This window comes from Poromitra crassiceps (genome assembly GCF_964638095.1).
Source record: "Poromitra crassiceps genome assembly, chromosome: 14".
Lineage (NCBI taxonomy): Eukaryota > Metazoa > Chordata > Actinopteri > Beryciformes > Melamphaidae > Poromitra > Poromitra crassiceps.
Genome location: NC_139633.1, coordinates 27,182,096 through 27,209,595, shown reverse-complemented (window position 1 = coordinate 27,209,595; position 27,500 = coordinate 27,182,096). Strand labels below are relative to the sequence as shown.

Sequence of the window (27,500 nt, the reverse complement as noted above, 5' to 3'; positions counted from 1 at the left end):
CTGTATTGGTATTTTGAGTCACAGATGTGCATTTGCACGTATTGGTCTCATGCTGTGGGTGCAAACCAATGCAGAGACACACATCTTTTTTTGCTAATCTGTGGGAAGTGGAGGGAAATGTATACACGTGCATGTGTACCTACCAATAAAACAGAAGTTTCCTATCAGATTTGAGTACTACAACTAAACCAGAACACATTCCACCAATTATGTTAGTTTAAAGTTTTATTCCACAACTCAATATGATCAATTACAGATTTTTTTTTTAATATATTTGAATACAGAATTGGATGCTACTCACTTGCACATTTGCCATGACTCGCATAGGTTCCCACTCCACCTGTACTTGCCAACATTGAAAGGTCAAAAGATAAATTATGCTGCTCATTGATTGGTTATTACAAACTCTTGCTCTGATTGGCTTTAGGAAACTGTGCAGCTTGATTGGTGGGGTGCATGTGTGGTTTGGCCCCACAGCCTACAGAATAATAGCGCAAAACTATTATTATTGTTTCACTTCACAAAATTAATTTGCAGTGGTGAATCTTAGAAACCACGTGTAAATAGTATTTTCACTAGTCAATTATTTACTTTTTTAAATAATATTGAATGTTGGTGTTGAAATGGCCTTCAAAGCAACTATTTGCGGCATGGCTACAGGAGTGTATTTGTCCTATTACCTCAGGAAAATGATGCAGGTAATATTGAACCCAGTGCATTGTAGGTGTATCAGATGTTTTTATCATGCATACATGTAACATTGACCAGTCCTGAAACCATCCTTCTCATAATATGAGAGATGATTTACAGATGGTTTGTTTGATGTGAGCAGGTATTGTTGCCATCTTTCCCCCAGGCCAGTGTGTTTGCCTTCATTTCCACACTTCCTGATGGAATCAGTAGAATTAGCGCTGGTCAGATGTTTGCTGCTCATTGTCCTGTATGGGAACTGCTGGGCCCATTCACTTTAATTGTGCTATATTAGCACTGATTGGGGCTCAAATCTGCATAGCAATAACGGCGACAACAGACATTCAGCTGGCTTGCGATTGGCCTGAGGCAAGACCAGAATGTAACGGCCAGGAAGTTATATCCAACCACAACAGTAACATAAAAAAAGGCCCAATTGAGAGCCGTGGAAATGTTTTAGTCACATCTGGCTTTGAAGAAAGCTCCAGCTTCTAACTGCTTACTTGAAAGAAAGAAAGAAAAAATAAAAATAAATCACACCCAGGTGGTTGAAGTAAGCGGTGCAGGTTTGCAGGTCCCACCCTTCTCCACCCCGCTGTACCCTCTCTCTGACACTGTAGCCACTTCTTAACATGCAGTGGAATCCGTATTATAACCTGCTCCTAGCCGGTTGGCCTGCATGTTAAACAACAATTAGCCGGCCTACGCGCACTCCCGCGACTCCGTATCTTATCTACCTCGACCACCGGTATAAGATCCGTTTCCACGCAATCGCACCTCATGTTAAACAGTGGCAGGTCATTATCCGCAGATCTGAGTGGGCGGGTGTGACTCACTTCACTTCACTTCACGTTCACTAGTTTATTAATTAATGAATCGTTCGGGCAATCGCTTATATCAACGTGCAAACTCACGGTTTCCTCAAGTGCTGCAAAAAGGGCTTGAATTGTTTGGCCGTGTGGTCCCAACGCGCTTCAGCTGCAGCCAGGCAGCCAGGTCCATTGCATCAGGAGGGACGCTTACTGCTGCGCTGCTTGCTTGCTCCCATGTCAGAAAAAGCCTAACTTTTGTGGAGAGAAATACATTGAAAACTAGTCAGATATGACTTGAAATGCCACTTGTAAAATAAATCACCCACAGTGATTGACGACAGTCCGACCACTATTTTGACTGGGCGGCTTTATGTAACCTAGGCGAAGCGCTCATTTTTGGCACATTGCCACCCCTCGTTGGAATGGACTCCGTTAAAACGGCACGTTTTTTGAAGTCTCCAGATTTGTCGCTAACGTGATGCAGCCAATTCTATTGTGTGAGGCAGGCAGTGTTGTGTGACTGTGCGTCCACACTGCGGAGAGGATAGGAGCTGACGGACTGATAGGCTATCAAACTTTTGTGGGGAGAAATACATTTAAAACTAGTCAGATATGACTAGTTGCCACTTGTAAAATAAATCACCCACAGTGATTGACGACGGTGCGACCACTATTTTGACTGCCTCATAGCTAAAGCTGTTTCCTATCACATTTCTTGTTTTCGATCCCCCCCCCCCCCCCCCCTTCCGGCCGCCCACTGGCAGAAAAAACGGCTCATATCCAGTTGTTTCTTAACAAAGACCCCTCATGTTTAGAAAGGCAAAACCTGAAAATATCCTGTTCTCTCTAGCTGGACATGATCCAGAGTTCATGTTTAAAAGGCACTTGTGTGTGTGTGTGTGTGTGTGTGGGCGAGCTCGCCCATAGTGTGCCAAAGTCTCAGCAGTGAGGAAATTAATTAATTTTTCATTAATTTCCAGACCTTTATTAAACTGTGCGTGTGTGTGTGTGTGTGTGTGTGTGTGTGTGTGTGTGTGTGTGTGTGTGTGTGCCCGCGTGCGTGTTTTACCGACGTCGAGACAAGACGCTCTCTCTATACGCCTGTGTCTGTGCCCGCTGGGGGCGGGGCCAGGGCCTAAATCTCATCCGCCCATCTCGGTGCACACATCCTGTCCTCAAACATGCATACTTATAGAAGCGGACGCACCGTTAAAAATAATAATAATAATAATTTTGCAGGGAGAAATCTGTTTCTCATTAGCCTGGTTTTGAGTCAACATGTAAACACAATAACTGGGTTAGAATAACCTGGGTAAGCTCATACTCTGATTATCAGAAGACTGGTTAAGAAGACACAGCTAGGGCTGCGTCTATTTCTGCAAACATTTCTGAGAGGCAGAGCTTCTCTAGAGGCAGAAATAATCTCATTGTTTGCGTCGGCTCAAACCTCATTGGGCTCAAACCTCATTGGGCTCAAACCTCATTGGGCTCAAACCTCATTGGGCTCAAACCTCATTGGGCTCAAACCTCATTGGGCTCAAACCTCATTGGGCTCAAACCCCATTGGGCGAGCCAAAGAAACAGGGCGGGCGCATTCAATCACAAACAAGGGCTATGCTTGTGTTTCTGTTCATATCTTTTTTTGCTTTCCGTTATCCCGTCACAGCGCTAATGTTAGCGATTATTATGTTGCGTTTGTGTTGCGTTTGTGTTGCTAGGCAGCAGAGGGGGTGATGTTCATCGGCCCGGACACCCATGCTATCCAGGCAATGGGAGATAAAATAGAGAGCAAGCTGATTGCTAAGGCTGCCAAGGTCAACACTATACCAGGCTACGACGGAGTCGTAAAGGTAGGATCACACACGCACACGCACACACACACACACACACACACACACACACACACACACACCTCTACACACGCACACAGGTCAATGCATGCATCTGGTAAGAGGAAAAACATGCATCTCTGTGACTCACATAAGCAGACAGGCTCACGCGGCAATATCCAAAACCAGCACACACATTGTTATGTCCAGAAATTATGAATCAGATATATATTTTCAAACTGGTTCAAAAGGAGCAAAAAAAAAACACGTCACACAACTCACAAGAAATGTCAGATGCCACACGTTTAAAACCTAAGTATCATATTATCTGTAAGCTACAATGTGAAAAAATGTCAATTGACTTGTAACAGTTTTTGTGTGTGAATAAAATTGTGAATAAAAATTGTGAATACATTTGTTTTTATTAGTTTTTCAATCAATATTTTGTTCAAGCTTTCACATTTATCATTGTCATTTATTTGTGTAATGTACATACTAGAGGTTGGTGACTACCCCCCACCCCCCCTATGGTCTGATTTTATAACCGTTTGATCTCAATTAAAAACTTCTACTTATCTGATGCCTCTCCCTCTTCCCACCCCTGGTATCCTCTACTGTTTGTTTTAGCTTCAACACCTACCATACTCTCTGACACACACACACACACACACACACACGCACGCACGCACACACACACACACACGCACGCACACACACACACACACACGCAGGGTTCTTTGTAGGGATCTATACGGTATCACATTCCCTCCTCATGGGGTAACAACAACATCTGCTGTTAGCTAATGATAACCCACATCACAGTTTCTTGGAGGCATTATTCTTACTAGTGCAGTGCCAGTTCCCCCCCATTCACCACCCCGTGCCCCCCCCCCCCCCCACACACACACACACACACACCGCACTCCGTCAGGTCCCCCTAAGTCAAGAACCTTTCCAGTTTAAAGGGACATCTCACCCTAAAATCCAAAATACATATTTTTCCTCACACCTATAGTGCTATTTATCCGTTTAGATTGTTTTGTGTTAGTAGTCTGCATTTTGGAGCCTTCTCTCCAATACAACGGAACTGGATGGCACTCGGCTTGTGATGCTCAAAACGCCAAAAAATACAATTGGAAAAATCCAATAGCAATGTCTTTTTCCAGAAATCATGACCCGGTTACTCAAGATAATCCACAGTCTTGTGTGCAGTTTTATGTAGGAACTATTGTCGACCGAACTACACCCGCTAGCTAGCTGCAGCTAGTGAGTGTTTGGTCGAAAGTAGTTCCTACATTAAACTGCTCACAACAAGGTCCGTGGATTATCTTGAGTAACCGGGTCATGATTTCTGGAAAGAGACACTGCTGTTGAGTTTTTCATATTCATTTTTTTGGCACTTTGAGCACCACAAGCCGAGTGCCATCCAGTTCCAACCCAGGCAACTATCCCAAAACAATCTAGATGGATAAATAGCACTACAGGTGAGAGGAAAAATATGTATTTTTGATTTTAGGGTGAGCTGTCCCTTTAAGCTTTATCACAGCCTGTGCAGTTTATGGTCCTAGATTAGTGTAAAAGGCTAAGGCCAACTGCCCCCCCTAGGGGCCGGGGCCAGTCACAGCACATACCACAGTCAGCTCAGATGCAGATGTGTATAAAGACATTATGAAAAGTAAGTGAAAAGTCTGTGTTGTCATGTGTCAGTATCAGTAACCATAACTCTCTCTGTCTCAGACTGTTGAGGAAGCTGTGACGATTGCACAGGATATTGGTAAGTAGTCACTTACATGCTCTCTCTCTGTGTGTGTGTGTGTGTGTGTGTGTCTGTGTCTGTGTGTGTGTCTGTGTCTGTGTGTGTGTGTGTGTGTGTGTGTGTGTGTGTGTGTGTGTCTACTAGCCTACTCAGAGGACCCCCTCCCTCTTCACTTTGCCAAGGGAGATATTAAAGGATAATTTATTTTATTTTCAACCTGGACCTTATTTTCCTAGTATTTGCCACCATGACAATCGATTCTGATCGAAAATGCAATGAATGAATTGAGCGTAGAGCTCTATGTGTTTGCAGGGAGCACTGGCCTTAAAGCCGTGTCCATCAACTAGTACGTCATGTACAGGTCTATGTGTCTGCTCACACACACAGATATGTACAGGACTATGTGTCTGCTCACACACACAGATATGTACAGAGATCTTGTGTTATTACCAGGTTACCCGGTTATGACTGATGCTTATTTTGTTGTCCAGTTACCCAGTGATGACTGCACAGTGGTGGCTACGGTTGTGTTGTTGCCAGGTTACCCAGTTGTGACTGATAGTTGTGTTGTTGCCAGGTTACCCAGTTGTGACTGATAGTTGTGTTGTTGCCAGGTTACCCAGTTGTGACTGATAGTTGTGTTGTTGCCAGGTTACCCAGTTGTGACTGATAGTTGTGTTGTTGCCAGGTTACCCAGTTGTGACTGATAGTTGTGTTGTTGCCAGGTTACCCAGTGATGATCAAAGCGTCGGCAGGAGGCGGAGGAAAAGGAATGAGGATTGCCTGGAATGAAGAGGAGACCAGGTATTCTCTCACTCTGTCTTGCCTTTCTTGTCTATTTAGTCTTAGTCTGTATTTCTCTCTCTGTCTGAGTGTGCCTCTCTCTACCTATCCTTCTGTTTTTTTTAGATTTCTGTTTTTTGTTGTTGATACAAAGTAACTTTTCCTTGTATCTCTCCATCTGTGTGTGTGCGTGTGCGTGTGTGTACGTGTGCGTGCGCGTGCGTGCCTGCGTGTGTGTTGTTTTCCAGAGAGGGTTTTCGGTTCTCATCCCAGGAGGCAGCATCCAGCTTTGGAGATGACAGGCTGCTCATTGAGAAGTTCATAGACAATCCTAGACATATAGAGATACAGGTAACACACACACACACACACACACACACACACACAGACACACACACACAGATGCACACGCACAAAGTTATTCCCTGATTTCCTTGAGGCCACGTTTAGATCAATGTGTCTGTGTATAGGTGCTAGCTGATAAGCATGGCAATGCTCTGTGGCTGAACGAAAGAGAATGCTCTATCCAGAGGAGGAACCAGAAGGTGGTCGAAGAAGCTCCAAGGTCAGTAGGAAACCCAGTCTGGTGTCAGTTGTTTTACTTGACTAAAACGAACCGTTAGCCAACCTTTATACTTGACAAACTGGTGGTGAAATTAGCATGTTAAAAAATTGTGCTGTTGCATTTTGTGACGGGGGAACATAATTATTTGCGTGAACAACATGTTATCTGTGTTTCAGAGTTGAAAGAATCGTATTAAGCAAGGTTACTATGACCATGAGTTGTAAAAAAAAAAAATGAATATTCAACTACCTACCGGTATTTGTTCCCATGGACAATAAAATATTGAGAATGATATAAGAATGAAACTGTAGTTGTGTTGTCAGATATCATAATTTTGACGATTGATACCGTCTGATGGAGTAGTCATAGAGACAGACTCATTTAGATCTTTTAAATTTTAATCCAGTCCAAATAATCTAAGCCTAATATTTATGTCAATCGGCTGTGATGGTAGTTGTATAGCAATTTGATACGTTTTCCCAGGTTCTTCTGTCTCAAAGTGATTTTGTTTGTTTTACTCCCTATCTTGTGGGCTGTGTGTATTTAATTGGTACAGCTAATGTGAATCCCAGTTCCCAGTGTTGCCTGTGTTTTGCAGCACATTCCTGGATGCGACCACGCGGCGGGCTATGGGTGAACAGGCAGTGAAGCTAGCTCAGGCTGTTCAGTACTCCTCTGCCGGCACCGTGGAGTTCCTGGTCGACTCCCAGAAGAACTTCTACTTCCTGGAGATGAACACACGGCTACAGGTCAGTGTAGGGCTACAAACATACATACATGCACACACATGTATGATAGTTGTCAATAGCTGCATTTCCATCCACATATTTCTTTGCAAAACGATCCTGTATGGAACTAGAAAAAGCAGACTGGATACAGCAGGATCGAACAAAACGTCTTTTTTCTTTCTTTCTTTTTCTTTTTAGAGAGAAATTATGCAATAAATTGTTGAATGTAATCCTACTATCCTGCCATCCTCCTATGGAGACACTGCGTAACGCGTCGTCGTTCAGAAACCACGCCCAAGACGGGGGAAAACGGAACCCCCCCCCTCCAATCCTGGCGTTCTCCTATGTCACGTGCATGGTTGCGTGTTGCACAAAAGGATCGTATATACGGAAGATGAACACTCCAACTTACTTCTTGACTGCTAGATCCACATTTTTCTTCCCCCCAATTCTCAATGGCTTCCTTGTTTTGCTCAGGAGTACAAAAAAACTTTAACTGGAGTTTTTTTTACATTTGTTGTGTGCGCAGCCCACCACACAACAGCTTTTAGCTATGTTTAATTCAAGGGAAATGACGCTGGTGTGTGGAAATGAACGGAGCTTTTCCCCCGTGATGGGCGTGGCCTATTTCATGCAGTGTCTCTATAGGACGAATCAGCGTCATGTCACAACAACAACAAATCCCCCAGAAATGCGGAAGCCCGCAGCAGTTAACTAGTACGAGTTGTGCCAAACAAATGTTCATTACCTCAAAAACTATACATGGCATCGCTTATATTTTGACATTCTGAGTGAGAGCAGAAGTAGCTCAAGAGTTTGATGCATATTAATATATGCATGTCGTGGTAAAGTTGTGTGAACTGTCGCAGGTTTTAAAATGTAAACAACGTTTTTTGACGCTCAGGATTTATTCGCTCCAACCCCGCAGGCGGAACCTTTAGGAAGAAGCACGCTGGTAATTGACATAACGTACTGTCTCTGACCCCTGACCTCTGACCCCATCCAGGTGGAACATCCCATCACAGAGTGCATCACTGGCCTGGACCTGGTGGAGCAGATGATCCGGGTTGCCAAGGGTTACCCACTGAAGCACAAACAGGAAGACATCCCCATCAACGGTTGGGCCATTGAATGCCGCGTCTACGCCGAGGTGTGTGTGTTTGTGTGTGTGTGTGTGTGTCTGAATAATCTGTGGGTGTATTTGTATCAGAAATCCTTGTCAAGTTCTTATAGTTCTAAATATTAAAGTGATGTTGAACTTTGGTAGTATGTTGGATTGTGCATCTTCATCCATGATGAAACCTAAATTCACTAATATCTGTTGCTCGGGTAGAGGAGACTGGAGAATTGCACTTTTTCCTCTCTCTCCATTCACCGTATGGAAGAAATTATTAACTTTTGGGTGTAAATGTAGAACTGGCATATTGAAAACTGCCTATATGAGCGCCGTCTAGTTTCCCAAATTTTTCTCAAATGTTCCTCTGTTAGGACCCCTACAAGTCCTTTGGTCTCCCCTCCATCGGACGGTTGTCTCAATACCAGGAGCCACTCAACATCCCCAATGTAAGTGTGTATATGTGTGTAAACTGCACTAGGCAAGACTGTGTGAAAAACAACAACACAGTGAACAAATCCAAACTGCAATAAAAACAAAGGGCAATGCTGTCATGTGTGTGTGTGGATATACAGTGTATATATATATATATATATATATATATATATATATATATATATATATATATATATATATATATATATATCTGTGTGTAATATATATATTACTGTGATATGGGTCTCCCTGGGTCTGAGATATATATATATATATATATATATATATATATATATATATATATATATATATATATATATATATATATATATATAAATATATATATATATAAATATATATATATATAAATATATATATATATATATATATATATATTGTTTTCCGTTGTTGTAATAGGTGAAATAATCACCACTGAATATCCACATTTCCTTTTCTGCTGCTTGATCCGTTAGGTTCGTGTGGACAGCGGCATCCAGGAAGGCAGTGACATCAGCATCTATTACGATCCCATGATCTCTAAGGTCAGAGTTCATAGTCAATTAGAATGTTTTGTGCAGCCTTATCGATGACGGGGGGTACGGTGGCGCAGTCGGTAGCGCTGTCGCCTCACAGTCAGAAGGTCCTGAGTTCGATTCTCGCCTGGGGCGCTGTGGTTGTGTTCCCCCCCATATCCTCAGTGCCTACTGCCCAGGTGGGGTATCTCGTCGTAAGGGCCTTTCTCTCTGTGTGGAGTTTGCATGTTCTCCCCGTGCTCCCCCAGGGGGTTCCTCCGTATATAACCCCCCCACTAAAAACATGCAGAAGATCAGATCGTCATCGTCATCCGACCAGTGACGACAACATCCGAAGTTGGTCCCCGGGCGCTGCACGAGAAAGCGACCACTGCTCCTGGCCTGCCCCCCGGAGGAAAGGACATGCCTGGATGGGTTAAATGCAGAGGACACTTTTCACCGGCCACCGTCAGCATGAGTGTGTTGTGGCCGCATGCATGTATTGTGGTGTTCGTGTGACAATAAAAGACGGGCTTGTCCGTTACGAGAGTTTTTTTTTTAAGGGTCAACAAAGAAATAGGCTCAATACGGTACTTCAACATGTTTCAGTCATAGGAACATTTTACTGATCTGAACAGCCACAATTCTGCAAGGGGTTAGATCAGTGATACTCAATTTTTGGCCCGGGGGCCAGATGCGGCCCGCGATAGGGTGCAGAGTGGCCCCCCGACCATTTTCTAATTCACAATTGAAAACTAATGTTGAATAAAGTTTGACTGAGCTGCAGCTAAATTGTCAAATATGGCTGTCTGCTCGCTGCCCAGGCACTTACAGTATATGTACTTAACTAACTTAACTTAACCTAACCAACTATCCTGTATGCACAGAATTGTGAGACTGAACTCCGGCGGACACCCTAAAAACCTACAATCCGCTACAGAAAAATGTATATTAATATTTGTTATTAACTGGCCCCTGGCCTCCTGTCATTTTGCAAAAGTGGCCCCTGGGCAAAGCAAGTTGAGTATCCCTGGTTTAGATCATTGTTTAGATTGAATGAATGTTTTGATTGACTTTTTGATTTTGTTGTTGTTGTTGTTCTGTTTTTTAGCCTTGTTTTTTTTATTCTTCTCTTTTTCCTTCTTTTAGGTTGTAAGATATTTTTTAATTTAAATGTTATGATATTGTAAGGAAGGGGCAGGACTAGATAACCTTTGCTTCCTTCTGCCCCTCCTTGAACTCATCCTTGTTTGTTTTCTTTGATGAAGACTTATTTGTTTATGGTTACATTTTGGCTTTACTGAGATTTACAGTATATGTTTTATCAGTTCGAGATAGATAGTCTATAGAAAATTACACACTACAACCATTAGTATTAGTCTCAGAAAAGGTCTTTAACAGTAGACCATTGTGCTTCTTACAGTTGGTCACTTATGGTGCTACGCGAGCCGAAGCCCTTGCCAAGATGGAGGTCGCCCTGGATAACTATGTCATCAGAGGTAGACGGACATAAATTTGACGCAGTGCAAATGAATGCGGTTACACAGGGCACACACCTCTATGACTCTTCTCCCCCCAGGCGTAACCCACAACATTCCCCTCCTGCGGGAGATCATCACCCACCCCCGCTTCATCTCCGGCGACATCAGCACCAACTTCCTGCCTGAGGTCTACCCCGACGGCTTCCAGGGCCACCAGCTGGAGGCGCAGGGTCGCAGGGAGCTGATGGCCTCCGCGGCAGCGCTCCACGTCGCCGCCCGGCTCCGCTCCCAGAAGTTCCTAGGCAATCTGAGGTAAGGACACCGTCTTGTAGACAAAAACCCCGATTTGTTTGTGTGCCAGACTGCTCCAAAAGCAGGTATTGGAAAGTGAACAAAAGTGCAAAATTCTTGATTGAATGAGTGACTTTTTTTTAATGTGTAAATAATAATAAAAATATTTATAGTCTATCACAAGAGCCAAAAATACAATATACTTAGTTATATGTTCTATATAATTATGCATTATGCGAATAACTAGATATCAGCTCATGTGATTATTTGTCGTAAACAAATAATGATACATACTGAATACCATTAAAAGGCAAACAACATGAGGTGTCTTTAAATTTGAAGTCATACCACTGAATTGTGATGTCATCAGTGATGTCATAAATCCTTCCCTGCTGAGGTTATAAAGGGATGACATGGCTATTTTTGTCTGAGTGTCTAGATATGGCTGCTGCTCTCCTCCTATCTGAAGAGCAGTTTCTCTGCTCCATCTGTCTGGATGTGTTCACTGATCCAGTCTCCACAGCATGCGGACACAACTTCTGCAAAAACTGTATCGCTCAGCACTGGGATGTTAATGCTCCGTGCAAGTGTCCCATGTGTAGCAAGTGTTTCAATGGAAGACCTGAGCTACAGGTCAATACTTTCATATCTGAGATGGCTGCACAGTTCGGAAAGGCACTGAGTAGTAGACCTAAGACAGAGGCTGAAATTCAGCAGATGATCCAGGAGAGACAACTGAAGATTCAGGAGATCAAACAGTCAGTAGAGCTCAGCAAGGAAGATGCAGACAGAGAGAGAGCAGACAGTGTGCGGGTCTTCACTGCTCTGATTCAGTCTGTGGAGACTGAGCTCATTGAGACCATCGAAGAGAAGCAGAAAACAACAGAGAAACAGGCTGAAGGCTTCATCAAAGAGCTGGAACAGGAGATCTCTGAGCTGATGAAGCGAACTGCTGAGGTGGAGCAGCTCTCACGCACTGAATACCACCTCTACCTCCTCCAAAGCCTCCCATCCCTGAACACTCCTCCACACACCAAGGACTGGACAGAGGTCAGTGTCCACTCATCATATGAGGGTACTGTGAGGAGAGCTGTGGCTCAGCTGGAGGAGACTCTCAGGAAAGAGATGGAGAAGCTGCTGGTGGCTGAGCTGAAGAGGGTCCAGCAGTATGAAGTGGATGTGACTCTGGATCCTCACACAGCACATGTCAAACTCATCCTGTCTGATAATTGGAAAGAAGTACAGCATGGTGATGTAAAGAAGAATCTCCCAGACAACCCAGAGAGATTTTCTTATTATGGCATGATCTTAGGACAGCAGAGCTTCTCTTCGGGAAGGTTTTACTACGAGGTTCAGGTTAAAGGGAAGACTGATTGGGATTTAGGAGTGGCCAGAGGGTCGATCAACAGGAAGGAAAGCACCACACTGGATGGCTTCTGGACTATATGGTTGAGGAATGGAAATGAGTACAGAGCTCTTGGTGCTAGCCTGTCTGCCCTCCTCTCTGTGAAAAGGAAGCCTCAGAAGGTGGGGGTGTTTGTGGATTATGAGGAGGGTCTGGTCTCCTTTTATGACGTAGATGCTGCTGCTCTTATCTACTCATATACTGGCTGCACCTTCACTGAGAAACTCTACCCATACTTCTGTCCCTGTCCTAATCATGATGGTGAAAACTCCGCCCCTCTGATCATCTCTCCTGTCAATCACACAGACTAGACTAATCAGCATTCATCATCATCAACACATTTACAAATACATCGTTTCTTCAGGTAACTGTTCTAACGTTGAATTTCTTTTTATAAAACAACAGAAAAACACTGACTTGTATTAATCACAGTTGAGATTAATTAGCTTAGAGAAGGAGAAAGGAAGGAAATCTAATCTAGAGATCACAATGTGTAGAAAAGGCCTGAGAACCGGATACGCGCCCGCGACCCAATGACGATATCACTGCTGTGACATCATCGGCGATGATGTCAGAGTCCCCCCCTGTGAGGTCATCGGTGATGACAGACGGTCTAGGCTGTCTCTTGATTGTGATTGTGTGATGTCAGACCTGCCCCTTGTGAGGTCACCAATGATGTCATACCTCGAATGTGTAGTGTGTGTGCTCCTATCTGCCTGATATTTCAATAAAGCTTGAAAGACATCTCTGTGGTTCTGATCGATCACCCGTGGCGAGCTCTTACCTGGATCCAGCGAAACTCAACACAACTTCCTTACACAATGCAAATAAAGCTTTTCAACAGATTGCCATTCTGCAGTGACGAAACAGGCCTTTGCATATTGTCACACCTGTCCTTCAGGTGTAAACCATGTACAGGTGCATCTCAATAAATTAGAATATCGTGGAAAAGTTCATTTATTTTAGTACTTCAATTTAAAAAGTGAAACTCATCAATTATAGATTCATTCACACAAAGTGAAATATTTCAAGCCTTTATTTTTTTTTTTATAATTTTGGCTTACAGCTAATGAAAACCCTAAATTCAGTATCTCAGAAAATTAGAATATTACATAAGACCAATCAAAGAAAAGGATTTTTAATACAGAAATGTCAGCCTTCTAAAAACTATGTTCATGTCCAGGTATCAATTCTTGGTAGGGGCTACTTTTTCACGAATTACTGCATCAATGCGACGTGGCATGGAGGTGATCAATCAGCCTTTGGCACTGCTGAGCTGTTATGGAAGCCCAGGCTGCTTTGATAGTGGCCTTCAGCTCATCTGCATTGTTGGGTCTGGTGCAGGGGTGGGCAACTATTTTTCATGGGGGGCCACATGAGAAACCCAGATTGTTGCCGGGGGCCGAACAAATATTGTCATGCCGTAACCCATGGATGGGCAACTTTGATGATAGAGAGGGCCACAAAAAATGTCCTCGCTACCAGGTTTTGCTGAGGGCCGAACGGCGCCAGCGCGAAACATTTGGGGCATTTGAAGCCAGGTTTAGAGGAATAACTCATTTTAAATTAACAGTTGTGATGTCATTATTCAGTCTTAACCACCAATATTTGATCCTTTTCTCACTCACTCCTATGTCACCACCTGCTCTCAGGGCTCGAAATTAACTTTTTTGACCACCTGCCAATATGGCTGCTAGATTTTAAAGTTGCCAGCCAATTAGAATTTCCACTAGCCAAAATGTTTTTCTTGAAATAAACCAGAATATGAGTGGGTTAATTTAAGCATAAGTATCAGTAAGTGGCCCGGGATGATCAAAGCCTGTGTTGAGGGTCACACCAACAAAAATTCACTCTTGAAGCTAAATAAATCCAAAACCAATGAGTTAATTATTTAAATTTCTACTTCAATGTAGCCTTTTAGTCATAAAGATTATTGAAAGATATTCCATTCCAGACTGAACTGCTATAACAGAAGTGGAGTATTGGCCAGAATGACATGAACATTTGGACACTTATTCAGCGGGTATCTTGCATGTTGCGTTCAGGTGCACTGTAAAAACAAAAAACAAAATTGCAATTCCATCCCGGGCCACACAGGTGGCGCCTGCGGGCCGGGCCGTATTTTGCCCATGTGTGGTCTGGTGTCTCTCATCTTCCTCTTGACAAAACCCCATAGATTCTCTCTATGGGCTTCAGGTCAGGCCAGTTTGCTGGCCAATCAAGCACAGTAATACCAAGGTCATTAAACCAGTTTTTGGTACTTTTGGCAGTGTGGGCAGGTGCCACGTCCTGCTGGAAAATGAAATCAGCATCTCCATAAAGCTTGTCAGCAGAAGTCAGCATGAAGTGCTCTAAAATCTCCTGGTAGACGGCTGCGTTGACTTTGGACTTGAGAAAACACAGTGGACCAAACACCATCAGATGACCTGGCACCCCAAATCATCACTGATTGTGGAAACTTCACACTGGACTTCAAGCAACTTGGATTATGTGCCTCTCCACTCTTCATCCAGACGCTGGGACCTTGATTTCCAAATTAAATGCAAAATTAATTCGCTGATTAGAGTGTGACACCGTGAGTCTACAATATTGAACTTTTTCCACAATATTTGAATTAATTGAGATAGTTGCTCTGGGTCAAAGTGGATATTATTATACACATCCGTTTTTGGGAGTGACCACCGTATGTGAGTGAATGTCATTATGCATGATACATTAGAATAGAGTGACTACAAGGAGCCCCCTGGTGGCTCACCTGGTAGGGCACGTACCATTAAATTGAGTCCTGCAGTTGGCCTCTCATTCAAAAGCCAACTGTGTGAACTGAGCAAACTGAACTTTACAGAATTATACCTATTTAGATGTATTTGCAGTGCATATGTGGCCAGTTTCACCTAAATGTCAACATTATGACTGTACAACTACCGTTCTCACACTTTGCAATGCAATCTGTGGAATTGAATGACAGTTTGGAAAAGTCCAATCTTTCTTTTTAGTCTTTTTCATTTTGGGTGAAGATATTTCTTGGTATATCCACAGCTAGAACAGTAGGCGACCTCACCTGGAGAAAATGTGAGAAATGATTGCTCCCTGTAGGAAACTAGTATGTTCTTTTTTTACAATTTGAACAGCAGATGTCACTGTTCACTTGCCACCATTAATTTCTGTGGGAAAGATATAGGGAAGATGTGGGAATAGCAAGCAGATCAATATTCCTGTTCCAAGTCCATATTCATGTTGACTTATAGATGGAAATTAGTCATATCAGAGAGAGAGTCTCAACTCTGTGTGTGTGTGTGTGTGTTTTGTGTGTTTTTCAGGGTCTCAACCACCCGTCAGCAGCGTAGTCGGTGGGAGCTGTGTGTGGAGCTGGGGAAGGAACGTCACACTGTGGAGGTTACTAGATCAGGAAATGCTTACACTGTGAGTTTCTCTTTGTCTCTCTCTCACTCACACACACACACACACACACACACACACACACACACTCTTCTCATGTAACAGTATGGGTTCACACAGGATCCCATGGAGACTTCACGTCAATAAAAGCAAGAATAAGAACTAACCAGCTGAATCATAATGAACTCAATATAAAGAGTCACCTGAGAATAGTAGAGATAAACAAAAAATATATATACACTGATGGGGTTTTTTTTGGCAGCAATTACCAATTAAGCACCAGTGTAATGAAGTGATCACAATCCCAATCACCCATTGAAATGATGTATATTTTAGTCAGACATACTAACAACAACACATCATGTATCAGTGCCCAGCCAGCAGAAACAGCCCTGCCTTCTGTTCACATTGTCCCTATGACTGCCTAACTGTCAACCCTTTCTAATCATATCGCCTATGAGATTCACAACACTAAAGGTCCTTACACATCGGGAGCGTTTTTTTCGTGCGATTAATTTGCACGTCAATAATATTTTCCGAACCTATATCAGTCAATGCAACCGTGCTTACCAACGGCGAAGTTTCGCTGAGTGTTATTGCGGTGTTTATTTTTTCGATTTTTCAGAAATTCTCTCTCTCTGTTACCATAAACCAGCTAACTTTGACTGAGCATTACTAGCTTGCAACTAATACAGGGGAAACAGATTATTATCCCAATAGTCATAGTACCCCCCCCTTCAAAATCAAAATGTACTTATAACGCTGTGTGGGTTTGACAGTGAGAAGAACCAACACTGAAAGCAGTAAGTAAGTGAGTGGAGAACATAGTTCTTTATGCATGGTACCATCCAGTGGTTCCCAAACCTTTTCTGTTATTCGTATTAGTTTTGAATTAATGATTAATTGCACAATGATATATAAATCCGCCGCAAAGAGTTGAAAATAGTTCAGCTTGAGCGGATAAGATCCGCACAGAATGCGTCATGCTCCGCCTAGGAAACCATTTGATATAGAGGCACAGTGTACATTCATGAACACAGTATAGCGTAAAGTACCCAATTGTAGCCAAAGACAGTCCCCCTGCCCCGATGTGGTTTATGTCGCACCCCACCTGTCGTTCCTCTGTTTTCCCCCTAGGGGGGCGTGCCCCCTTAGTTTTGGAACCACTGCCATAGCCGGTGTTTGCCTCTCTCTGTAGGTGGAGGTGGATGGAGGGAGGGTGGAGGTCAGTGGAGATTGGAACCTGGCCTCGCCCCTGCTGCCGCTCACCGTCAACGGCACACACAGGATGCTGCAGGTAACACACACACACACACACACACACACACACACACACACACACACACAGGTTCACATTTGTATATGAACATGAATACACATCTGATTTTCCATTAACCACTTTGCACTTAATGGTACTAAAGCTGTTCATGTGTGTTACACCAGTCCAAGTGTCACAATACTAACCTGTTACATTGTCACACTACCATGTATGAGTGTGGAAATAAAACTGTGGAAGCAGTGTATAGTAATGGATGCAAGTAGGGATGGGACAGTATATCCAAATTCAATATATCGCAATTCGCAATACAAAAAAGTGGGACAGGAATATATATAATATATATAATACTACCGGTAGTTCAAATTGATTCTGTCGTCCTAATGTCAAATGAGTTAGCTTCTTTGTGCAATTTCACCAGCACTCCATTGCAATTATATTGTTTAAACTTTGTGGAGACCTTTTTCAATTGTTGTTTAGCAATCCAGTGCCATTGCTAGAAAGAATTTGTGGCTCAGACATCAACACAGTTCTGCACAGTTGTCATTGAACTTTCTTTATCACATCATATTGTGATTTTATTGAATTGTGAACCACATGTATCATATCGTATCGTGACATGAGTCCCATCCCTAGAAGGAGGCTAAAGGCAAACTAACCGGCTGTTTTACATGCGTGTCTTGTTGTTATACTCCTTATGTTTTACATGCGTGTCTTGTTGTTATACTCCTTATGTTTTACATGCGTGTCTTGTTGTTATACTCCTTAGCATTTGGATAATGCCATTGGATATTTTGTTACATATTAATGTCCTGTAAGGAGCATGACTCTTGATACTCAAGTTAGTTTCTATGGTGAGATAGTTCAGAATATCCCATGTAATGTGTTTGGCATTGTGATATTATGGTACTGTAGCACTGAAGGATCGTGCAAAACAGACGATAACACAGGATTTAAAGCCATTTTATTGATCCAAACTGTAGCCCAGCTGACAGATAATGTATCTTGTCATATTGTGCTGGATATATAATAAATAAATAAAGTTTATTATTATTATTATTATTATAGAATTTGTTTTGACAGATTCTGCTTTCTCCTCTGGTCTAGTGTCTGTCCAGAGATGCATCAGGAGAGATCACTCTGCAGTACCTGGGCACGTCGGTAAGGCTGCCTGTGTCTGGATGTGTGGTTGTCATTATTCACACTCTCACTGTTCACTTGAGTCGCTCTACCTCCAGACAGCCAGTCTGATATATATGAAGCACAAGGGTGCAGCACTACGATGGCTCCAACCTTGATGGGCACAGCCAGGCTAGAGCAGCAGAAGACCATGCTGGTTTGTGCTCATGTCAGCTTAGAACAAGAACATGAAGCTACGATGGTCACATGATTATCACCAAAACTAGAACTGAAGAGTGGAAAAACATGGCCTGGTTTGATGAGTCCTGTATTGTGCTGTGACATGCTAATCGCAGGTTAACATGAATCCAGAGATCTGGTCTCACAATGCCAGTTTAGGGGGTTAGTGAGCTAACTTCTGGGTTAACCCTGGCTTTTCATGCTCATGACGGACGGCTCACTTTATACTGTAGATCACCATGGTAACTGAAGCAGCTACATCTACAGCAACCTGCTCCAGAGCAGCTCGTGTTCCAGTTATTGAATCCAAACTTGGAAAAAGCACCACCATGTCACCAATAAGCTCCTAGATGATCCTGTGGCCCTGTTCCTCGGAAACAAGTAATAATTACTAATAAAGCAATCATTTGTACTTGACAGATTATGGACATGGTAGATTTGCACAGTATTAAGATCACAGATGGCAATTGTTACAAATGACTAGAGGTCCCCAGGTAATACTAGTCCCATGCGAATAGGGACTCGCTTCATGAGACACGCCATTGGTTTCTGTTGACATGCTGATAGCAGGCTGACAACATGAATCCTGCTTTCTGTTTGGACTGGTGGCTGGTTAACCGCTGGTCAGATGGAAACTTCCAGCAGGACAAAGATGGTTCAGGAACGTGACGGGGACTCAAGTTGAGTCCTCTCAACCCAGTCGAGACCTTTAAGATGACACGGAACAGGACGTTTGCCACATGAAGATCTGCAGAAACCGAGTGGCGCTATCGAGTCAGTATGGACCAAGATGTCTGCAGCACCTTATTGAACCCAGGCCTTAAATAAGTCTGTCTCTTTTGCCAGCCGCCAGCTAACGGCAAGATTACCAGTGGCACAGGAAGTCCTACCACTGTCATTGTCTAAAGATGCCCTGTGGTTTTAGCGTCAAGCTAACGTGAACATAATGTCTTCCTGCTTTTGTGTTGGCTGTGAACCCCCTGCATGAGCATGCAATGTCCTGATATAGCCAGTTGACAATCCTGCAAGAGGGAGCCAGCTAAAGCAACGATGGCCTCACTTTGAATGCGTCGCATTCTAAGCGATTTGGCGTCCTGAGAACTCCTGGAACGCTGAGATTCTCCAGGTTGTTCCAACATCCCTACCTTCCTGTCCTCTTCTGTAGTCCTATCCCCCCCCCAATGTACTCTTCCTGACTGTGTCCTGTATTGCTGGGAACGTCCGGGAAAAAACTACGGTAAAGCTGTGGTATTTCTACTGAATCTGCCTGTGGGGAGGATTTAGACAGCAGGCCAAAATAATTTGTCTATTTGAGCAGCATTGTCTTTTGTGCCAGAGATTGTTTTAAGGTAGAGACGTAATATCTGGTAAAGTCCCTGTTTCAGCCAGAGGTCACTGATGGAGTAAGCTCAGGCCTGTAGTTTTCTCAAATCATGAATACGATTGTCATACTCAATTTAAATGAAGTAACATAGGTCCTGTAGAAGTAATAGATTACCTAATGACCCTTTAAAGTGAAAGTAATATGGTCCAAGCACCTCAGCTCGCCTGCTGGCACACATGCTTGGTCACACATTGACTTGTGTGACATGAATCTTGCTGAAGAAACCATAACAACAATATTGCCAAAACGCCGTCGTAGTTGAAAATCACTAACTTCGACTTTCTCCTCCGTTGGTCCTTCACCTTTCCACACGTTTATTGTGGTGAGCTCCCTGGTTCTGTTCCTAAGAGGGGCTACACAGTCAAATGAATCTGCTTAAAGACGATGCGACTTAACAAGGATGGATTCGGTGACTCAAAGCCAGGCCTGTTTTAATTAAATGGCTAATTAAAAATGCTGGAGGTGGACAAAGGCTCGGCTCGGGTGAAAACCCGGACGGGGAATAACGTCAGTCTGCTGAAAAGGAGGAATAATAGGAGCGGAGGATGAGGAGTGGTCAGTGTTGTCACACAAAGCCGCCAAAGTCGAAAATGACTCTAGCTTCAGCGATAAGAAAATAACAGAATGCTGAAGGTTAGGGTGAGGCGTCAGAGGGCCCATTCATAATACTTTGCCAAAAATATACCCCAAAATATTTCCGGAGTGCTATGAGGCACAATGCACCTTATTATCATCACTAGCGCAGGGCCCATTACGCTCCGTCGATGCACAGAGCGCCGTCGTCCACTTGTTCGTTAAAAGTTGATTTAATATTGTTGTGTGTCCAAATTAGGCCAAATAAAATATTGAACGTGATCGTGCCCAACTCCTTTTTAATCAAAGGGAAGTCGTGTTTTGCACAACATGCTGAAATCTGCATGTACCCTGGATTTTATTACTGGGGGAAAAAAAAACAAAAAAAACACACATTTTAGCTTCATTTTAGCCTAGCATCAGCCCTTCTCTAGCACTGTGCTCCCATGTTTCTAATATCTGTGTGTGTGTGTGTGTGTGTGTGTGTGCGTGCGCGTGTGCGTGTGTGTGCGCGCGTGTGTGTGTTTGTGCGTGTGCGTAGTTTAAGGTGCGTGTCCTGTCCAAGCTGGCTGCAGAGCTGAGTTCCTATATGCCAGAGAAAGTACCAGAAGACGCCAGCAGCAACCTGCGCTCGCCGATGCCTGGCACAGTGGTGGCCGTCTCCGTCAAGCCTGGAGATACGGTAAAACATCTTCACATTTTAAAGAAACACTCGGCTGATTTTCAATGCTGACTTTCTTTGTTTGCACGTGATCTCACTCATATCCGAAAACTGTAAACGGTTTTGCAGGCATTCTTTTAGTTTGACAGTTACTGAGAGTTGATTTGAGTGAAGTTGTGGACCAGTGTTGTCATTCATGCACAAATGACATCACTGGTCCACAACTTAACTCAAATCAACTCTCAACTGTTGGATATTTGTGAGATCATGTGCAAACTAAATCGGCATTGAAACTCGGCAGTGTCCCTTTAAGACAAATTCACATTTGACTTCCACCTGGATTTGTGTTGGCGTGCGCGTTGGGTTCAACAGCTCTCAATAATGTCGTCCAATTTCTTTATCCATTGTACCTTGTAAAAAGCTTGATTCAACTATAAATTCAACAAAATATCAGGCCAAATCAACTAAATCAGTGCAATTACCGAAGCTAAATTCAACTTATTGTGGTAAGTGGGTGAGATCAGTTTGAAACTTGCAATTAAATTCAATCGAGCACAAGCTGTAAAAACATGCATTTCAATAAATTGTTGGTGTGTTAATTTGTTTGCCCAAATGATGAAATTATGTGTGAAAAATTATGAAAAAGATGGCACAGATGAACCCAAACGGGTGAAAGATAATGTATCTTCATCGCCATCTGGTGCCCTCGATATATATTTTTTTTGTAGAAATAGATGTTATCTTTTCAAAGGTTCTGTACGGCTACAAGTTTTTGAACTTGACTGATAATGGGATAATTAGCCTTTGACTTTGAAATAGCCATCACATCCTGGCTGCACATAAATGCACTGTACATTATCATTTAATGGACTTTTACATGCGTGCTTTCTTCTCTAATGGACCCATGATCAGTGGCCAAAGCGAAATCAATACATTCATGTTGACTGCACACACACACACACACACACACATGCACACAGACAGCAGGGGTCTAAGATGAATGTGCTTTTTTAAATCATAAATATTATATGTTGTGTAACGAGCCAGGCATCAGTTAATGCAACGTGTCAGTGTTAGATGATGATGTTGGATGTCCTGTACTGGCAAATGAGAAACAAGCCTCCTGCATTATGGGGTGAACGACACCAGTGGTTCTCAACATGAGGTCCGGAGACCACCAGGGGTCCTCGTGGGGGTTCCAGGGGGTCCCCAGAAAATTGTCGATTGTTAAACTTCACCATTATTTCATTTACAAGAAGGTAACACAGTTATAGAATCTAGAAGAATGACTATTTTGATCATATTTTGACTGTTAATATCTCTCTACCTACAATACAGATAGTCGCCATCCTCCTCATCATTCTTATCACTATTTCTAATATTCTAATATTCCGCTCTGAGCAACAGATTCAACAATTAATATATTTTATGTGACAAGAGGAGGGGTGCTTTCAAGTAATTTTATTTTAAATTGATGAACATTGAGCTTACATTACTTGATAATCTTGTCTTTTGTGGGGCCCTCAGGCTGCAGAGGCCAAAGACAGTCCCTTTACTCTCTGCTTGTGTGTGTGTGTGTGTGTGTGTGTGTGTGTGTGTGTGTGTGTGTGTGTGTGTGTGTGTGTGTGTCTAGGTGGCAGAGGGCCAGGAGATCTGTGTGATTGAAGCCATGAAGATGCAGAACAGCATGACTGCTGCCAAGACAGCCAAGGTAATTAAATAACACTTTTAGTTTAATTGGATAGTCCACCTACAGGGAGTCTACAGAGTATTGTAACATTTCAACAGCTTACTATTTGACTAGTGTGATATCCGTTGAATTGTTGAATGCCATCTGTAAAACCGAATTGCCTTCTGGGATAAATAAAGTAGTCTGAATCTGAACTAATAAGCTGTTGAAATGTTTACAAATACTCTGTAGACTCTATCCGGTTATCCGGGAAAAATAAATCGATAAATTGTTATCCCAAAATGTACTGTAATGTGTTGGGGGTGTTTTTGCAAATAACACGATCTGACAAAAACTTCAATATTAATATCATATTACCCTTCAAGCCTTGCATGGTTCTGTGTTCACCCATTCTGTGCGTGCACTCTCCAGGTGAAGAGCGTCCACTGCAAGGCGGGGGAGACGGTAGGAGAGGGAGACCTGTTGGTGGAACTGGAATGAAACGCCACCTTTCGCACTTTGACCTCTGACATCACCACCGCCAGGGTCAGCCCTCACCCCCCTTCATCCTGACCAGAGAGCGATTTCCACACCGGCAAACCCACGGGACAGTGATAGACACTTGTAGAAGAGAAGGCGCGTTTATGCGTTTCCTCTCTTTGCTTTCGGTGGTTTAGTCCAGATTGTAAATGTAGCCTTTTTTTTAGCTTCCATATCAACTGAAAAGAAATATGCTGTCAATGGATTTTGTGAATAATTGGATATGTGTATATGGGAGTAATGCAGTACTATGGCAGCACCTTTTACACTGCATTCAATGACATGTTAGACAAGTCATCTTGTATCCAGATGTCTCAAGCTTATTCCAGGGTGTTTTTTTTATTAAATTTTCCCACTGTGCTGATGGATAACTTTAACTATTTATGTAACTTATTTCAAAATATTTGCTAGGAGCGAGGGATATTGTATTAGAAGTCCTTGTTTCATGATCTTTGTTTGAAATAAATCATATTGACGGGAATCAAGTTAATCTTTTTAAATTGGAAAATCCAGTGTAGCGATACAATTAGACTAAAAATACCCTGAAATAAATGTTGTATGTCTTGATACAAGGTAACATCCCTTTCCAACCTGGCCATGTGCACCAGTCATTTCCCTATCAGTACAAAAAGTACTTCAGCCTGGCTTGATGATTGGCTTTTGGTCCTATTTAGACTCCAGTTGTGCCTTCTTCTCTCATGCGGTTAGTCTGGTGTTAAATACTGAATACCCACTGGTAGAAATATACAGGGCTGACTTGCATTCACTCCTAACTAGGTTACATCAGGATGTTGGTTTTAAGAATTAGAAAACCAAAAAACCTTCTTTGGGAGTATAATCAGAGTATTCTCCCATTAAATACTGTGAATGAATCTAAACTCTGATCGACTTGTACATGGTGGAGTTCTTCACATTTCAACGCAACTTAGGCAAGAATAGTATAGATTCCAAGGCACGTTCTGATATTTTAACTTTGATTTAGCTTGCCATCCTTTTGCCCAGTCTCCACAGTAGCACCTAGCAATGTCTATCCCGCCCCCCCATAGTGACTTTAAGCAAAGGTGACTTTTCCTTTTCTCCACATTTGAAACTCCTTCATAACTACTCAGTCGGATACTTGAATGCAACTGACTTTTAAACAGCTCCTGTGAAACTCTAGCCTGGCTCCAGACCTTCGAAGCCACGCCCACTCCACAGTTGTGAATTTGGCTCTGAAGAGGCAGTGAGTATGAACGGACGATGCAGAGTTTGAATATCAGGCGAGTGAAACTCCCTAGTCTGCTTTTTTGCATTACGTGGTCCCCAGCCGGGCCTTACTTTTGCTTTGTGTTAGTGATACACGACATGCTAGACGAGACAAATCAACTGCTCCCTTTTCTTTTCTGCCTATACTCGATGGAACTGCTATGTTGTCATGTCAGAAACCGCAGATCAGATGAGAAGCTACAAGCTAAAAGGTCCACTGATGGACTGGATGCTGTAAGTCAGAGGATGCGCTGCTGATGTGAATTCTTGATGCGCTGCAAAGCTGCATCCATACTCAACCTCTTTAAGGACTCTGCATTAAGCTGCTCCTCAAACACCATCCGTTCACACTGTGAGCAACTTGGTTTATGGGTCACTCTACTTTGACTGATTGTGGGCAGGGCCAGAGGCTCAGACTGCATCTACAGTATGTAGATGTCTGCAGCTGTGGGTTAGGGTTACCTAACCCTAACCCAGGCACACACACAACGTTTATTTTTTGTTTTGTTTTTTTGCTGCTGTTACATTGTTTTAGTGAGTTAATATAACTAAATGGCAAATGCTGCTTATTAGGTAGTATCAATAAAAAATGAGCAGAGATTAGTCAATAAAATTACTTCAGAGATTATCATGGAGCCCAGCGATGCAGTCGTTCGCCCACCAAGCATCGTTTTTGAAACCCTTATTCCTGTCTTTCACATAAACGTTGCTTAGAACTAGTGTTGGGCAAGTTACTTTCAAAATGTAATATACTACATAATATTTATAGTTACTTTCATTTGAAAGTTACTCACCAATTATTACTTTCACCAAAATAACTGCAGTACCAGAATGACATCACTCCCCCGGAACCATCCCCAAAAAGAATTTAAACTGTCTTGAAGTCAGTGTAAACTGTCCAAAATTCTAAATGTTACCCTTTTCCTTTGTTATTGTCATCTATAGTGGTTATTTGCATAAAAACACACCATTTGATTAGGAAATGATAGTATCTTTATTTAAATCCTGGTATGTACTTTGATTTTAAAAAAAAAACTCAATTTGTAACTTGTGTTACTTGACAGAGTAACTGGTATATTACTGAAATCATATTGGTAATAAGTTATATTACTGAGTTACTGCTAAAAGTAATATATTACATGTAGTATGTTACTTTTGTAATGAGTTACCACAAACACTGCTGAGAACTCGGAGGGTTTGAATGGCTGGAATCAACTTCTTGCCCATTTTAGTCTCTGTGACGTTATGACAGTGTCACTGCAGGTGTGACGTTATGGCAGGAAGCTGCTTCAACAACTGAGGCCTCACATTATTGTTGCGAATAAACTGTAAGATAAGATAGTAGAGATTATGTACCTTGTAGCAGAATCCATCACTATCCATCTGCCAGTGTGGTCCTACTGTATACTGTAGATACTATATGGTTTTGATGGTTTTTGAAGATATTTTTTGGGATTAAAGCCAAAAAAAAATCCACCTTGTTGGTATCATTATCATGAATAATTCATGTTTGTGCGTGCTTGTTTTAGAATTCTTTCCCTCCCATTTTCTCTCCAATTCCACTTGGCCAATTCTCCCTGCTGTCCAGGTCGTTGCTCCACCCCCTCTGCCGATCTGGAGAGTTGTAGACTAGCACTTGCTTCCTCCGATACATGTGCAGTAGTCGCTAGCCGCTTTTCACCTGACAGCCAGGTGTTTCACCGGCAGGACGTAGCATGTGGGAGGATCACTCCGCCCCCGAACGGGCGCCCTGACCGACCAGAGGAGGCACTAGTGCAGCGGCCACGACTCACACCCCACCGGCTTCCCACCCGCAGACACGGCCAATTGTGTCTGTGGGAACGTCTGGCCAAGCTGGAAGTACCGCTGCTGGGAATTGAACCCGGGTCTCTGCGGTGGTAGGTGAGTGTTTTTACCTCATTTTGACCGAGCCTCCTTTGACCCCGCTGAGGAAAGGCATCTAGATTCCCATACACACACACACAAGACAACAGCCTGATGAAAATTCATTCTTTTATGTAACAACGTTGTTTCGCAATTTACACATTTTTACAAATGTAAATAAAATCCGCCCCCCAGGTTTCAGTCTCTTCAGTCGTTGAATTCCCACAGGTCGGGTTTAGAGGAACATCATCTTACCAGTTTCCGTCTGTCTGACCGGGATTCGGAATGGGCTCAGAAACAGGAGTCAGCAGTGACATCTCTGCTGTTTGCTTGTCCAGCATGTCTCTCTCTGTATCTTTCATGTCTGCTCAGCCTGTCTCTCTCTGTATCTTTCATGTCTGCTCAGCCTGTCTCTCTGTATCTTTCATGTCTGCTCAGCATGTCTCTCTCTGTATCTTTCATGTCTGCTCAGCCTGTCTCTCTGTATCTTTCATGTCTGTTCAGCATGTCTCTCTCTGTATCTTTAATGTCTGCTCAGCATGTCTCTCTCTGTATCTTTCATGTCTGCTCAGCATCTCTCTGTATCTTTCATGTCTGCTCAGCATCTCTCTGTATCTTTCATGTCTGCTCAGCATGCTGAGCATGTCTGCTCAGCATGTCTCTCTCTGTATCTTTCATGTCTGCTCAGCATCTCTCTCTGTATCTTTCATGTCTGCTCAGCCTGTCTCTCTGTATCTTTCATGTCTGCTCAGCATCTCTCTGTATCTTTCATGTCTGCTCAGCATGTCTCTCTGTATCTTTCATGTCTGCTCAGCATGTCTCTCTCTGTATCTTTCATGTCTGCTCAGCATGTCTCTCTCTGTATCTTTCATGTCTGCTCAGCATCTCTCTGTATCTTTCATGTCTGCTCAGCCTGTCTCTCTGTATCTTTCATGTCTGCTCAGCATCTCTCTCTGTATCTTTCATGTCTGCTCAGCCTGTCTCTCTGTATCTTTCATGTCTGCTCAGCATGTCTCTCTCTGTATCTTTCATGTCTGTTCAGCCTGTCTCTGTATCTTTCATGTCTGCTCAGCCTGTCTCTCTCTGTATCTTTAATGTCTGCTCAGCAT

General features: G+C 42.9%; 2 protein-coding genes across 2 annotated transcripts in view; both read left to right on the top strand.

The window, feature by feature from the left end:
- The window catches only part of pcca (propionyl-CoA carboxylase subunit alpha), a 35,210-nt gene extending 8,966 nt beyond the window's left edge, over positions 1–26,244 (top strand). The window contains exons 7-23 of the mRNA XM_083650974.1: positions 3,221–3,352; positions 5,069–5,105; positions 5,813–5,891; positions 6,119–6,221; positions 6,341–6,435; positions 7,034–7,184; positions 8,170–8,313; positions 8,652–8,726; positions 9,186–9,254; positions 10,648–10,723; positions 10,804–11,017; positions 15,722–15,824; positions 16,999–17,097; positions 18,184–18,237; positions 20,934–21,074; positions 22,687–22,764; positions 23,155–26,244. Of these exons, the coding sequence (XP_083507100.1) occupies positions 3,221–3,352; positions 5,069–5,105; positions 5,813–5,891; positions 6,119–6,221; positions 6,341–6,435; positions 7,034–7,184; positions 8,170–8,313; positions 8,652–8,726; positions 9,186–9,254; positions 10,648–10,723; positions 10,804–11,017; positions 15,722–15,824; positions 16,999–17,097; positions 18,184–18,237; positions 20,934–21,074; positions 22,687–22,764; positions 23,155–23,223 (1,719 nt within the window). The 3' untranslated portion in view covers positions 23,224–26,244. The remainder of the gene's footprint in view (positions 1–3,220; positions 3,353–5,068; positions 5,106–5,812; positions 5,892–6,118; positions 6,222–6,340; positions 6,436–7,033; positions 7,185–8,169; positions 8,314–8,651; positions 8,727–9,185; positions 9,255–10,647; positions 10,724–10,803; positions 11,018–15,721; positions 15,825–16,998; positions 17,098–18,183; positions 18,238–20,933; positions 21,075–22,686; positions 22,765–23,154) is intronic.
- On the top strand, positions 11,438–12,712 carry LOC310789513 (E3 ubiquitin-protein ligase TRIM21-like; the record flags this gene model as incomplete). The annotated part of the gene is made up of 1 exon (XM_083651151.1): positions 11,438–12,712. The coding sequence occupies one exon, from the start codon at positions 11,438–11,440 to the stop codon at positions 12,710–12,712; it is 1,275 nt and encodes a 424-aa protein (XP_083507277.1).
- Positions 26,245–27,500: the final 1,256 nt, after the last annotated feature.